Source organism: Leptonotus elevatus, chromosome 15 (assembly GCF_054856555.1).
Source record: "Leptonotus elevatus isolate MCC_2025b chromosome 15, RoL_Lele_1.0, whole genome shotgun sequence".
Lineage (NCBI taxonomy): Eukaryota > Metazoa > Chordata > Actinopteri > Syngnathiformes > Syngnathidae > Leptonotus > Leptonotus elevatus.
The window spans coordinates 7026793-7042129 of NC_141253.1; the positions used below are offsets into that span (position 1 = coordinate 7026793).

General features: G+C 38.8%; 1 protein-coding gene across 2 annotated transcripts in view; it reads left to right on the forward strand.

Moving 5' to 3' along the window:
- Nucleotides 1-5360, forward strand: part of mmp17a (matrix metallopeptidase 17a) — a 71542-nt gene extending 66182 nt beyond the window's left edge. For both annotated transcript variants that reach the window (XM_086097237.1, XM_086097236.1), the window contains one exon: nucleotides 2815-5360. In XM_086097237.1, the coding sequence (XP_085953363.1) occupies nucleotides 2815-3140 (326 nt within the window). In that variant the 3' untranslated portion in view covers nucleotides 3141-5360. The remainder of the gene's footprint in view (nucleotides 1-2814) is intronic.
- Nucleotides 5361-15337: the final 9977 nt, after the last annotated feature.

The window sequence follows — 15337 nt, forward strand, 5'->3', positions numbered from 1 at the left end:
AACCAACCCTACTTTTTGAGTTATTTAACCCAAAAAGTTGGGTCAAATGAATAACCCACAAGGCAATTACAGTGGGTTTTTTTTTGTTTTTTTTGTGGGTTAATCATTTGACCCAACTTTTTGGGTTATTCAATTGACCCAAAAAGTTGGGTTAGTCCCTTTTTGATTCACTGCGGCTTGTTTTTGAGTCAACTATTTTTAGAGTGTACATTCTTAAAACGACCCAATTTGTGTCAAATTTTGGATGACCTATTTACTTGGGTCAATTTGACCCAACTTTCTGGATTGTTTTGTATTAATCAATCCAGTTTAAAGTTGGGTCAAATTGACTCAAGTCAATTTTTGACTTGACCTTTCTTAATTGTTTTGTACACAAAAAATGTGTCCAATTTAGTGGGTCTGTTCAATTTTCACCCAACTCTTTTTAGAATGAAAGGAGTTCAAATTCAGATAATTCGCTCTATTAGCCGCCTCAATTAGATGTGGATGCCTCTCACGAATAAAGATTTGCCTTAAGGTGGCACAAGATAGTTCGATGTGTCTCTCATCACATTAGCGTCGACCTAAACAACCTGAAGTCATGCAATCCCCAATTCGGATTTACGGACATGCTCTGAGCTACGTTATGACGAAAGTCATCTTATTAAGTTTGATTCTGAATCCTTAATTGAATGCAAAGCTACAAAGTTTGCAGACGAATTGAAGTAAGTAGTAGCATTTAGCGAGCCGACAACCTTTGCCTTCCATTTATGCGATTGATTCGTCTGATGAGATTAACCTTTGATAAGCCACTTGTGAGGGTTTTCAGAACTGGCACGAAAACAACTCATTAGCAGGAGCTTCTCTCGGGCTCTTTGGCTGACTTTGGAATGGCGCTCCAAAAGCGGTGTACCACTTCTGAAGTTCCGCTCAGGTGTATGTTGTTTTGCCAGCTCCAGTTTGCTGATGTTTTTTGTAAATGAGAGCAGGCCAAAAGAAAATGAAAAGAGATGACACACCTGCAGTGTAAGAAGGAGTTGTCAGAAAAGACAAATCTAATGACGATGATTAAAAAAAATCTTTTAAATATTTCTTTGTGAGGGGCCACAGATGGAAATGAGCTCACTGAGCTGCACTCCGCATATATCTTCCTAATTAAGGTTATTTGCACCTTGTCCCTGCCAAATAACCTTAAAAAAATGCTCCTTGAGACTTTGCCCGTTCACATAAAGGGTTTTATCGCGGTCACAGTTTGACTCTGAAACAAAGAAATTCACTTTACATTATTTACTCTGAGGAAAATGTACGGTGATCCAAATAGCTGGATGGCTCGTGCTCGGCCTTCCAGGATATGTTAGTAAATATCATTCAAGTTGACCCCATTTCAGAGCAATTAAGTTCAATTGAATCATTTCCATGATCTTTCACGCCACACCGGTTGGGAATCACTGGCTTTAGAGTCTATCAACGTAAGCACACATTCATTTATACTCAGACAGCCCGTTTTGGCAAAGGGAATTTGAGGCCAATGAAGGCGTTAATCTGCCTTCAGGTTGATTCATGAGCATGTGGTAAAGCGGTAACTAAGGCAGTGAGGAGGTACTAATATGGAGGTTAAGGGAGAATCGTCATGATTAATTACAGTACTGGTGCCTCGACTTACATGTTTAATTGCATCCGTGATTGGGCTCATAACTCAAGACCAGGGTTATTATAGTTTTGGAATTTTAATTTTAGTTAGTTTTTATTTTATTTTGAGTTTTGTTTTTTAAATTTAGCTTAATTAGTTTTCAGAGTGGTTCTGTTAGTTTTTATTAGTTTTAATGGTGTAAAAAAAAAAAAAAGCTTAATTTTAGTTTTAGCTTCAGTATTAGTTTTTGGAATGATATTACTCGTGTATATTTAATAAACACCATGGTAAAATTAAAAAAATAACGCATTTCTTACCGAGCCTTGCATTTTGGCTGAGTTAAATGAAAAAGCAGACGAGCCGAGCCATTGGAGCCAAAAGTCAAGCAGGCAAATTTGTCTCTTAATGGCGACGTCATCTGAAGTTGCTTTTCTATTGGCTGCTGCTAGATGACATCACTACTCTACACTACTACTTTCAATTATAAATATTCTGGTTAATATTAAAATAAATATACTTAAAATCATCCTCAAAAGCTCATGTATGAAATTAATTGCCAGACTAAAACGAAGGACATTTTCGCTATAATTATAGTTCGTTTTGTAAACATAAAATGCAGTTTCAGTTAGTTTTCGTTTTTTAAAAAGCATTTTCGTTTTTATTTTATTTCGTAAATGAAATTTTTCTTTTTAATTTAATTATTTTCGTTAGTTTTCATTTAAGACATTATTCGAAATCACATTTGCCTCTTGAAATGAATAGAAACGCCATTCCAGCCTCGCATCGTGCTCCTTGGCCACCAGAGGGCAGTGTGATACAGAGATGCAGATGTACACGAAAGACTCACAACAGCAAGCTGCAGTAATTGAAAAGTTTTTTGCAGAGGATAAAGACTATATGTCTGTGAGTACTGTATGTCTACATTTGTAGCTGCACTATTTGTGTTCAAATATCAGTTTTTATAATGTGACAATAAGGTTATTTGTTAGCCCATTTACTGTTTCTTGCATTGCATTACATTAAGCTAGCAAACTCTGTAAGTATTCTGCTTATCGGTGTTGGTTATTCTGCTGGTGCTCTGAATTTGGACATCCACTGCTTTATAAGTGGTTGTCAATTATTTACTCGCGTCTTTGTGTATGGTACGCCCGAAGGCTGTTTTGGACAAATCCTACTTAATCTGACATTCTCCATCCCCGGCGCAGGTTCGTCTTACTTCTTCAAGGGCAAAGAGTACTGGCGCGTGCCCAACAGCGACATGGAGGTGGAGGCGGACTACCCCCGCCTCATCGCCAAGGACTGGCTGCTGTGCACCGACATGCAGTCGGACTCTCCGGGCACCGGGGCCAAAAGCACCGAGAGCCGGGTCAACGTGCACCCTCACCCGGACCACGCCGAGAACGGCTACGAAGTGTGCTCGTGCACCTCGGATAGCGCTTCGCCTTTAGGGGTCCGCCCTTCCCCGTCCTTTTTGTGGCTGCTGCCGCCCCTCTGGACGCTCTCGCTGGCCTTTCGCCCTCGACCGCTATGATGCCAAAACGCAGGATGCACTTGAGACTCACTGGTGGACATCCAGCTTACACTCAACACGGAACCGTCTCTTTATATCAGTACTAATTGCTGTACTTTCTTGCTCTTGTTTCCTTCTTATTTATTTCTCAAGCCATGTGATGTTTCTCTAAAAGCCTTGCAGTACGGTTATCATAGGAGGTGGGCTTCAATCCATTCTTAATGACAAAGGTAGTTCATGCTTTAATAATGAGCCTATACAGAGTCTTGGAGCAGCTCCGGTAATTAAAAATGTTATATGAAACTAACTCATAACAAGGAGGGATTTTTAAAAAAGTAGACACGAAAACTGGTAAAAGAGCAGTTTGACCTTTTTTCAAAAGAGAATGTGTGATTGCTAAATCCAATTAATGAAAGGCTGTAAGGGCTGAAGACAGGAAATTATGTTTGACTTTCGCCAGTTTCGCTTAAGTTCACTAATTAAAGTGTTATTCTTCTCAAAGGTACAACCAATTCTACAGAGCTTCCACAAATTCAAATGTGTTAGTAATATTCTTAATATTTTAATGGTGGACCAAGTATTTGAAACATATATAAACTAGGGGTGTCAAAATTAGTGTGTTTTTTTTTTTAGTTAATTTAAAGTTACTCATAAGATAGCTCTTAATATGAAAGGAAAATGCACTGAGCTGTCACCAATGTCTTACAAATGCAATTATGCCATCTAGTGGCAGAAAAATTACCTAAAAACAAACCAATCACATTCATTTTTTTACAGTACAGTACATCTTTTTAATTTTAACTCAATTTTATGAATTATTATGAAATTACTGCCTCAATGACTAAAAGAAGCAGCCATATTTCTATTAGTTTAACATTCTTTTTCCACTTTTATGCTAACAAGTGCATGGAAACTTAGAAAAAAATCTATTGTACATTTAGAACAGATATAAAATTTGCAATTAATCGTGCAGTTAACTATTGAAGTCATGCGATTCATTAGGATTAAAAAAAATTAATCGCCTGACACCCCTAATATAAACATATATCAATATATAAATGTTCAAAAGGGACCATCTGTGCCTAAATATGAGAGATTTATATTAATTATTATATATAATGTCCCCATGATGATCTATCTCCTGCTATCAGTACTTTGTATCTGAATCAGTGACGACTCAACAAGATTTGAATAGTCGTACTGGTATCGGTCTGGGGGGTGGTAGTGGTCCATTGGCCCTCCCTTATGACCAAATAAGGACATTAAAGGCCCTCAATTATTGACCCTCACTCTCCCGTGTATAGACAACAAAGGGTGTCCTGTTGTCCATACAAGGACATTAAAAGACCTCCCTTTTCCATATAAGGAAATTAAAAGTTATAAGGACAAGAAAAGGTCTAGGTGCCCATATAAGGATATTAAGGTATTATAGTATAAGTACATTAAACAGCCTCCACGTGCCTATATAAGGACATAAAAAGTCCTTCTCTTTGCCCATATTAGGGCAAAAAGGCCCTCCCGTTGACCATATAAGGGCATTCTTACCTAAGAAAGAAACAGTGATGAATTCCAGAAACTTAGTGGAAAAAGTGCTCCAGTAGAATTTAATTGCATTTTTTAGGCTCCCTGCCACGCTATTTTAAAACATCCCCAAATTCTCCCAACTTACCTCCAGACCACATTCCGGTGATGGCGACTGATTGGGTTTTGACAGAAGGCATTTAGTTGCATCCCATGTGACAGGAGAAGCTTCCAGAAAGAATATAGTCGTTGACATTTGGGAGCTGACAGGCGAATGCAACCCTTGCATGTACTGCTGAGATTGTCAGCTTTACAGGTGTCACCGCGTCGACGCACTCTGGGACCTTCCGTGTCATCATTCCTCCCGTTGGTTGGAGCTCAGATTTTTTGGGGGGTTTTGTTCCCGGATCCTTTTCAGCCGTGCCGTAGACAGAAGCAGAAGCTTAGTTGTATTTTTATAATGCTAATGGATGATTCTTGTTTGCAAAGCTTTCTTCCCCTCACCTCTGAACTCTTTTTAAGCCCACATGCTCGCAACTGGATTAACCCCCCATCCCCCCACCGCACCCCCACCTATCGGCTCGAACAATGAGCTGCAATTTGAAAACTAGAAACAAGTATATTTCAATCGTTCCTAGTGGAGTGTATATTTCAAGGTGTGTTTTATAATGTAAGATATTTTTGTAAGAAAATAAATCTCACACTGTTTGGAGGATTGTTGTTGCAACTTTCTTTTTTGAGAAGTATTTTAAAAAGTCTTGCCATGATAGTTTTTTTAGAGTCATCTGATACTAAGGCCTTCAGTATAGCATGATACAGCAGCCAAAAATGAAAAACTTGGAGGGATTTTAGAAAAGTAAAACGTAAGTCCAGAATTTGATGGAAAACTCATCTTTTTTTCTTTTCTTTGTTGTTTTGTACAGTGAGCCCAAGCCCTAACAGGAAAAACTAAAAGCCCTTAGTAACTTGTGGACCTCCAAAAAAAGGTATTGTAATTGCCTATAGAGGCCACAAGATGACACTAAACTACTATTGTCTAAATAAAGCTCATTCAACACACCAAGATTCACAATTCACTTTTTTGCTAGTGATGGGAAAATGAAGCTTCATGAAGCATTTGTGATTTTTTTTTACTGGCACTCTCAGTTGAAAGATGCAGTGGAATTGTAATCAATTTCCATTGCACTAGGCTTTATCTTTAAACCAAGAGCACCATCTAGAGGAATAAAACATTATATAGCGCAAATACTTCATGAAGCTTCATTTTCCCATCACTGCTTGTTGCTATTAACAGCTGTTACTATAAATGCTGTTACATAAAACTTTAATTGAGGTTTGAGGCCGTGTTGACAAACCTGACCTAGCCAATGACTGGCTGTCATAAAAAAAAGATATATAATAATATAATATATTATATTAAAATATATATAACATAACATAATACAACAACTATATTATATAATACTTTCTGCAGAAATTGCGTGGGAATACTGAAAGCTGAATGCTAATATCTGAATGCTAAGCTGAATGCTTATGAAGTAAATTGAAAGATAAATTACATTTAAAAAAAATACAAATATTAATTGTAGAATGAAATGAACACTTGAACCCGGGAGACATGAGTTTTTGAAGCAAGTTGGAATTTATATGGAAAAGTGTTATCTGAAAAAGTAGCGCATCAGTCCCATTGAAGATGAATGGGGAAAAGTTGATATTTAACGTCAAAGTGTGCAAATACTGTAAGTAATGTGGAATCAAGACGATAAATACCCCAGTAGGCGTGAATTTTTGAAGCAAGTTAAAATTTGAACGGTGTAAATTGGAAGTATTGTGTGGGAGTTGTTTCACAGCAAAAAAAAAATGTGTAGAATAAAAATCACAATAACTTCCAACACCCCCCCCCAAAAAAAAAAGATTGTACATTTAGAACAGATATACAATTTGTGATTAATCGTGAGTAAATTATTGAAGTCATGTGATTAATTATCATTTAAAAAAATAATCACCTTGCAATTTAATTTTTTTTAAATGTACAATAAAAAAAAATCTAGGTTTTCACACTCTCGTTAACAAAAGGGGGGAAAATGTTAAACTAATAGAAATAGTTCAAATGAATTTTTGACGTCTATAGCCGTCAATGGCAGTGAATGAGTTTTAAGAAGCCTGACTCCGAGCTTACAACAGCCGGGATGAGACTCGAAGATTGAAGAAGCAGGATAGGTCACGTCCAGCATTGGATTTCTATGATTTTGGCAGCTGATTTAATTTGAAATAATTGTAAGAATTCAAATGATACATGTCTTCACTGACTACTACCAGACAAATAGTTTCATTAGTTTCATTCTGAGTGTTTAGAAGAATTTTCCATCCTTAAAGTGTGAAGCCTCAATAACGAACTGCAAAGTACCATGAAAAACATTGAAGTCTGTTTTCTCTATTTGCGGTCTAAGTCAACGTTGCACTTTTAAGGATTGTTTACCGTCATAAAAGCATCCCAGCTGATTTTAAACAACATCCGTTTCCCCCAGATGAGAACAACAGCAATTTTCCAACTCATTTAAACACCTTTCGGCATTACTGTCCTACATCAGAATGATACCAGGCGGCTGGCAACTGTTTGCACTTTAAAATGTGAGAGATCTTTTAGAAAAAAAGAAAAAAAAAGAAAAAAAGTACGGTATCCTTGAGCAGTACACTAAACCTCCAGTTGCATCATCAGTAGGTAAAAGGAGGAGACATGGATAAAGCGTTTTCATTACCCAAGGTATAAAAAAAAAGTGCTATACAAATGAAGGCCAATTTACCAGATGAGCAGCACAACACAAATATCTTACCGGCAATCGAAAATGTCATTCTCCCAAGGTTGATTTGTAGGAGACAAATTGAGTTGAAAAGATTCAGCTGTCACAATGTGTGACCTCGGGTTTTGAAGGTGTCAGGGCTTCAAAGTAGGGTTTCAACGGAGTTTGGCCTCAAGGCAGGGTCAGGATTTTTCATAGCTGTTATAAAATGTAGATGAAAATTCCAGCTGTCAGAATGTGTGATCGTAGGATTTAAAGGCGTCAAGGCTTCAAATTCGGGTTTCCAAGGAGAATTTGGTCTCAAGGCAGGGTCAGGATTTATAACAGCTGTTATAAAATGTAGATGAAAATTTCAGCTATCAGAATGTGTGATTGAGGGTTTTAAAGGCGTCAAGGCTTCAAATTACAGTTTCCAATGAGAATTTGGCTTCAAGTCGGGGTCAAGATTTTTAACAGCTGTTGTAAAATTTAGATGAAAATTTCAGCTGTCAGAATGTGTGACCATGGGATTTAAAGGCGTCAAGGCTTCAAATTCGGGTTTCCAAGGAGAATTTGGCTCCAAGTCAGGGTCAAGATTTTTAACAACTGTTACAAAATTGAGTTGAAAAATTCAGCTGTCAGAATGTTTGATCTTGAGCTTTAAGTGGACCAAAAGGAATTACTGTATAGAACTTGTTCTGCAAAGTATCAAAATCGGCATTGGTCTCATAAAACTCCATATCAGTCAGGCCCTAATCAGGATGATCTGTTAGAGGGATCTGCCAAACGGTCCCTTGCTGACTTTGATCAAAAGGAAGGAAAGGGGCTCAAATTGGGCCCAATTACCGTTATGTGTTAGAACTTTTGCACAGTATTGTAACACTCGAGAGGGCATACTGTTGTCAGCAAATGTATTTTTTTTTTTTGATTTATTCATGTCTTTCTGAAGTCCAAGTGGGATTACTGGTGCTCTCCCCACTCATGCCTTTTTTTACAAGCACAAAAAGCTGACATCCAAATGCAGTAGCCTGTCGAAAAGTCGAGTACAGCTCAGTGGTGATGTCAAATATTGTCCATCCCCGAGGAGGTGTATGCGTGACAGGAACTCCGATCATTTGGCACACGTGTCAGACTTGTTCACGCTGTGTTCTCAGTGGCCACATTCTAAGAAATTCAATCCAATTGTAGCCCACACAATCAACACTGGAAGGAAAGGCGTACCCTTTCATTTCCTGTCAGTCCAGACGTGTTTGAACTTCAATATGACCCCGGCTGTCTTGAAATCTTGACACACTACAGCATGATAGAAGGGCCAAGAATCAAATGGAACATTATTCGATGAGAGTGCATGATGAGGCCAATGGAGACACTGCATGATGGTACCGATTCCTTTTGTTATGATGTGTATTTTATACTTAATACGGAGCGGCCATTTAATTGAGAAATGAGAAATCAGAAAATGGGTGAATGGATGGATCATTTGATCATTGATTCGTTGTCAATAAATCGATTAATTTTGACACCCAACTCTGCCTAGCAACATGACTGCCAAGGGTATACATACCCTGGACTGGATGCCAGCCAATCACAGGAAAAAGTGGCAAACAGCCATTTACAGTCATTTACTACACCTACTGGATAGCTCAAATTGGATTTCAGTTGTGCAATTATACAATGAATCAAGAGTGATTCGTGTCAGATAAACTTGTATTTAAAAAACAACAACACTTATCAGAAGTATTACTGTTTTTCTAGTATGTAGCCTGCCCATGAGTGGTGTTTTTCATCTAAAAACACCACTTAGATAAGAATACGCGGACCTTCTCCTGTGAGCAACCATACACAGCTTATCACAAACGTGAGGAGACCTTCCAACAGCCCATTAAAGCGCCACAGATCATACATAGTACAGCTGCACGTATGTCTGGTGCTTGTTATTAATGTTTTTTTATCTGAAGTCTACCTCCACTCAAACGCAGCATATGTGCAAGTAGATAGCGCGAGGGGACATTACAACTGGCACGATTCATTCATCTTTACATATAAGAACATTGAAGTGTCATTTGTCACCTTCACAAATGGTGAATTGTCTCATACCTTAGTCATGTTACTGCTTTGAAAAAAAAAGAGAGGGGAGGGGAAGGGGGAGAGAGGGAGGGAAGGAGATAGCGTGCAGGAGAGACAGACAGAGTATGAGAGAGGGGACAGAGAGAGACAAAAAGAGAGTGAGTGGGGGAGAGAGAATGAGGGAGGGGAAGAAAGGGCAGGGGATGGAGAGAGAAAGAGAGAGACAAAGAAAGAGTGAGTGAGTGTGGGTGAGAGAGAGAGAAGAGAGAGAGAGAGAAAGAGAGAGGAAGGGAGGGAGAGTTGAGGGTGGAAGGCAAAGAGAGAAAGAGAGAGGGGGGGAGGAATGGAGGGGTGGAGGTAGTGTGCATGAGAGAGAGAGAGAGAGAGAGACAAGAGAGCGAAGGGGAGGAGTGAGAGAGAGAGGGGAGGAAGGGGAGAGGGAGGAGGGTGAAGGAGAGAGAGAGTGAGAGAGGGAGTGAGTGAGAGAGAGAGAGAGAGAGAGAGAGAGAGGGGGAAGGAAGGAGGGAGGGAGAGATGGAAAGAAGGAGAGAGAGACGGGGGATGGAGGGGAGAGAGGTAGGGAGAGAGAGAGAGAAGGGGAGAAGGAGAGAGAGAGGACGGAGAGAAGGAAGAGGGTGAAGGAGAGAGAGACAAAGAATGAGAGAGAATGAGAGAAAAAGAGAGAGAGAGAGAGGGAATGAGAGAGAGAGGAGGAGGAAGGGAGGGAGGGAGGAAGGGAGGGAAAGAGAGAGAGGGGGGAACTGAGAGAGCCAGAGAGAGAGAGAGAGAGAGAGATTAAAACTACTAATCATTTTTTAGGGTCTTTAAATAATTTGCTGATTTGTATTTAATCCAGCAGGGCTCCGTCCTCATCCCCAGATACAGTCTTCTGTTCTTATACTTTTATTTCTGCTTATTCGCTGAAGTAAAGGAACACCAAAAACGAGCGGTCAAATTAACACGGCCTAATTAACTCATCAATTCACATTAAGTGGACATATTGGACTCTATTCCCGTGACCGGTGTAAATTCGGTGCTGCGGGTGGCACAACCGATGATCCAGAGGTGAGTTAGAGCGGCGATAGTAATTTTTTGGACAAGTACAACCGTCATGTCACACGTTTTTATAGGAACTTCTTTAAATGGTGAAGCAAATGCCCGATATGTCTCCTTTAGCTTGACAGCAATGCCCAGGTATCCATTTTGGGTCCACATTCCGTTTCCTAAAAGTGTGACTTGCAGTAGTTAGCACCACGTAGGCCTATTCCAAGCATGATCCTTTTAGGAGCCCTCAGTCAGAAGAAGCTCCTTCTCGGCAGTAAACGAGCTATCGAGTTTCTTTCCGCGACTTCTCACTTTAATTATCTGGCATTGACCTTATTGGCGAGGACGCTACACCCGAGCACGGCAATGCGAGAAGCCAGACAAAACTATTATGCTGATCAAGTCCTGAAAGTTCATTTCGGTACCGAGACACTTTGGTGAGAAGCGGTGACCTTCACAGTGTGTGGGGGTGGGGGGGGGGGGGGCGCTTTATGTGAGGGCGAGCTGGCTACCATTCAGCACGGGGAACAAATTCATCAAAAAGGATGATAGAGCAATTGGTGTTAGCGATGTGAAGAGTGGGGGAACTGAACTCAAAGGTCAACTTCTTTCTGAACGTAATAATAACAAAAAAAAATTAAAAAGATGGGAATAATGATGCAACGGCTCCCATAAATTTCCTTCGGATAGGGTGACAACATTTTTTAAATTAAAAACCGGGACATGACAATTTCACTGGAAATAACATACAATAAATTCTCACCAGGAACTATTTACAACAAAATGTAATTGCTAGCCAATCTTTTCAGCATATTATTTGAGCTAATGCTAAATGCTAGCTTGGTTGACACTTCAACAGCGCTAATTAAGGCAATGTACGCACCATTATCCAACCGTTTTTTTGCTCAGTCCTGACATGGTGGCACCGCTGAATTTTTTTGTATCCCTTGCAACTCAAGTTGACATACGATTTCGGTTATTGATCATTGAACGCACCTCAAATGCCAGATGCAAGTGAGTACAGTGCTTTCTTTTGCTATCGATCATTGAATTTAAGCCCTTTTTTGTTTGTTTTTTACAAAACCTTGTATACGAAACTAAACATAAAAGTGTGTTTTTTCGTGTCTTTAAATGTTCCGCCAAAAACGCTCCGCTCGTGTGACTACATTCCTCATGATTCTTAGACACGGAAGCAGGAAGTAGTTCTAGTTCTGCTATGACGCAAAGTTAATGTGAAAGTAAATAAGGAAGGAATTTAACAGTTAAAAACAAGTTGGTTATCATATGAATCGCTATGACAACTGTGTGATTGACATACACATGGCAAAAATCTTTTACTTGCTGACTGGAAAAAGCGGGACAAAACAATGGCGCCACAAGACTCAAAAGCACGGCACACGAGTTGGAACTGTCCCCTTTAAAATGAGACATTGCAGTCTCTGTTTGACTCACTATATATAAGAATGTTGTTAACAACCTGCCAAATTTGAATCATAAATAAAAACACCAAGTATATAAAATTAGCCTTCAAAATCATGCAATTTCTCGACGCCCCGTGTCTGCTGAATGCACTGAAATCACAAATAAGTCAATTAACAAATACAGTACATAAGAGAATAAATAATGAGGCACTGTTAGCTCGAGATAGTTTTCCATGTAGCAGTTTGAGGCTAAATCAGAGATTTGAACATATCAGACAATAAAGTACTATACTGTACTACTTATCCTGCTTCCATCCAAAAAGGCCAGTAGCATAATGATGATAGCATCTCTGGCTGCGAACACCTGAGGCCTTTTGCACCACCTGCCACTAGCACCAAACGCAATCAATCATTGTGAGAGAAGCACAAAACGACTAAAATATTTAAAACGCCTAAAAACCCCTGCAGAGTAAATGTCTGCGATAAGAAGAGACTTTGGAGCAAAAGCACACCAACCTTCTGACACAGTGAAACACAATCCAGCGTTTCTGTATGCATCACAGCACCAGTCTAATAGCGTGCCGCACTGGGAACGTCAGGAACTTCTATGCGTGAGCAAGTCTTGCTGGCTGATGTTGACTGGCTGCTATCTTGATGTGCTGTCAGCTGAGGTAACATAGTTTGTTGATGTCACGTTGGGTTAGAGGATAGAAACGGTCCTCGGGGCGCCCTGCGTGATGTTTCCGGGACAATTCGACATCTCAAAAGGCATTCCGCTTGCTACCTTGACGCCGTGTTCCTTATCTCCGAAGTACTTCCTGAGAGAATGCTGGCATGCCTTCCATTAGTTGTAGAGGAAACATGATGAATGGTAGCATGTCACGACGACGAAGATGAAGGTTTTAGCGGTACGCTTTCCTCCGTTGCCCTCCACTGGTAAAGAATTAGCAAGCTAGCTGATACTTGCGCTTTTGCCAAACACAAATAGAGGAGTAACTGACTGCTGAGTGTTTGTGTAATGTCTCAGAAATCATTCACCACAGTAAAAATGACAAGAAAAAAACGATTATATTCTGCTGTGTATGAGCTAACAGTTAGCCTAGCTTCTTCTATGTTTTCTTCATTGTACTTCCCAGCAGTATGGATACCCTGTGGCACAATGTTGCCTCTGACAGGCCAGTATCGGTACTACAACAGGCAGCTAGTTTAGGGGAAGACACTCATAATTGTTTTTGTGACACTCACAATTGTCGGTGGAGATGTCGTTATCTTTAGTGTGCTGTGTTAGACATCTCAAGTAGACTAAACAGGAAATTTTACGTCGTTCATATGACATGATGAATATGTAAAATTAACAGTTGTTCTTTATGCAAAATATTTCAGCTTGTTTTTGTTCAATTCCTCTCCACTTTCTCCGCATTCAACTGACTTAATTTAATCTAAATATGATCATCAGAGCCTTTTGAGGAATGCAGGATTGAAGCAATTACAGTGATGAACGGTTTGTTGCTGACACTGATGTCATGTTACAATCCTCTCTAAATGTTGTTGTCAGTATCTTCTCTTTTCTTTTCTTTCCCATCTTCTTATACTGCCTGACATTCTTTCCTGTTTCAGCTTCCAAGTGCCTTTTACCATTTTGTCGTCATTCCGCAGACGCTTCCCTACCCTCCTTCTCTTAATTCTGCTTTTTATTTTTTCGTTGCACATCTAGATCTGCCTCATACACCACACGGCTTCCATCTCCCTTTGGTACGCACACTTGTTATTTTCCTGGGAAGAAAAACTGTACGGTAATTATGAAAAGATGGAACAAAATGCTGTATGGCTGAATATTTCTGGCATGATTAAAAAGCTACGTACATAATCTCTTCCTGAGAGAATACTTGCAGAGCGAAAGTGGTTTAGATTTGTTTTCTTGTTTATCGAGTGCGCTGTACACAGCGCTTATCTTCGATGCAATTAAATGAAATATAAATATTTATGAGTCTTATCTGTTTTCTATATCATGACGTGAATGAAAATGTACCTTTCAATTGTTTGAATGTATTGGTATTTATGTTTCTGAGCAACACTGTTCCCATAGCTGGCTGGTTCCCTACAGTTTGTTTGTTTTTACTTTCAAGATTTATCAAATCAAGAGGCCTAGATAAACAATTCATGCTACCCTCGTTAGCTTAGCTGCCCAAGTTTATTACAAAGATTATACTCAAAAGTAATTACCCTATATAAATGTTAAATACTCCTCTTGCTATCTTAGCTGCCTAAGCTTGTGCCACAGATAGTAATTAATCCTCACATTAGTAGCATAAAATTAGCATTTTGGCTAATGAGTAAAACAGCAGCACACTATTAGCGGTTTTCTTTCAACCTCTTTGGATAACTTTTGTTTAATCATAAGCACTTTATTGGGCATTTTAACAACAACTGAAGTGCTGTAGCTGTACATAAAAACAAACAAAAATAAATGCAATACAGCAGATGAAATAATAGGCCTACTAATGAAAGTGTATTTTCAAAGTTAAATTTACAGTATATTCAAGAAAGCCTCCAGAGAGACATTCACCAGGAACCGTGATCATTGCACCTGTTTTAGCCTGCTACAAACATTTTATTTGCCATGTACTATGATGTAATGTAATGTATTATGTGCAGTAGCTTTTTCACATATTACAGTTGTTGTATAAATATTTGTATTTTACTCTGCTGTCCAAAATCAGGTTAGCATTTAAAATATCTGTTCTCGTTACCTGGATAAATAAAGGTTAAATAAATTAATACATTTATGGCATCGGGCCAAAACTTTCTACCTCCATAATTGTCTCTAGACCCCAAAATCCATTGAACACCATTAACATTACATTATCAAAGAGAACGAGCCGTTTTTATCACATTAGATTGGTCTATAATTTGTAAAAAATGACACCTATACCAAAAGTATAGTTTTTTTTTTTAAATATTACATTTACCCAATTGTGACTTCAGAGGTTCCGGCCGGATGCCAGATAAACATTATTTGTGGTGAATTTGCCTAAAATTCTGGTGTTCAAAAATGTCTTCATCTAGTCTGAAAAAAACATCCAAGTAAAGGTAAAAAAAAATTCAGTTAGTGCAATTTTTGTTGCTCTTTAAAAAAGCTATGGCAACATATGTTGATAGCATAACAAGCTAACACAAGGCATGTTTTTCTTCTCAGTGTGAGCACTATTTAATTTAATAAATGATGGACACTATTTTGTATCCAGTTTTTCAAAATGGGTATTTTTTATATTATTGACAGTATTTTTTTTTCTTTTGTACTTTATTTATTCAAGAACATGAGTTGACAGTATTTCTACCAGTCTTATTCTGCAACTTTACAATCCTTAAAACAGCCTTGTTAAAC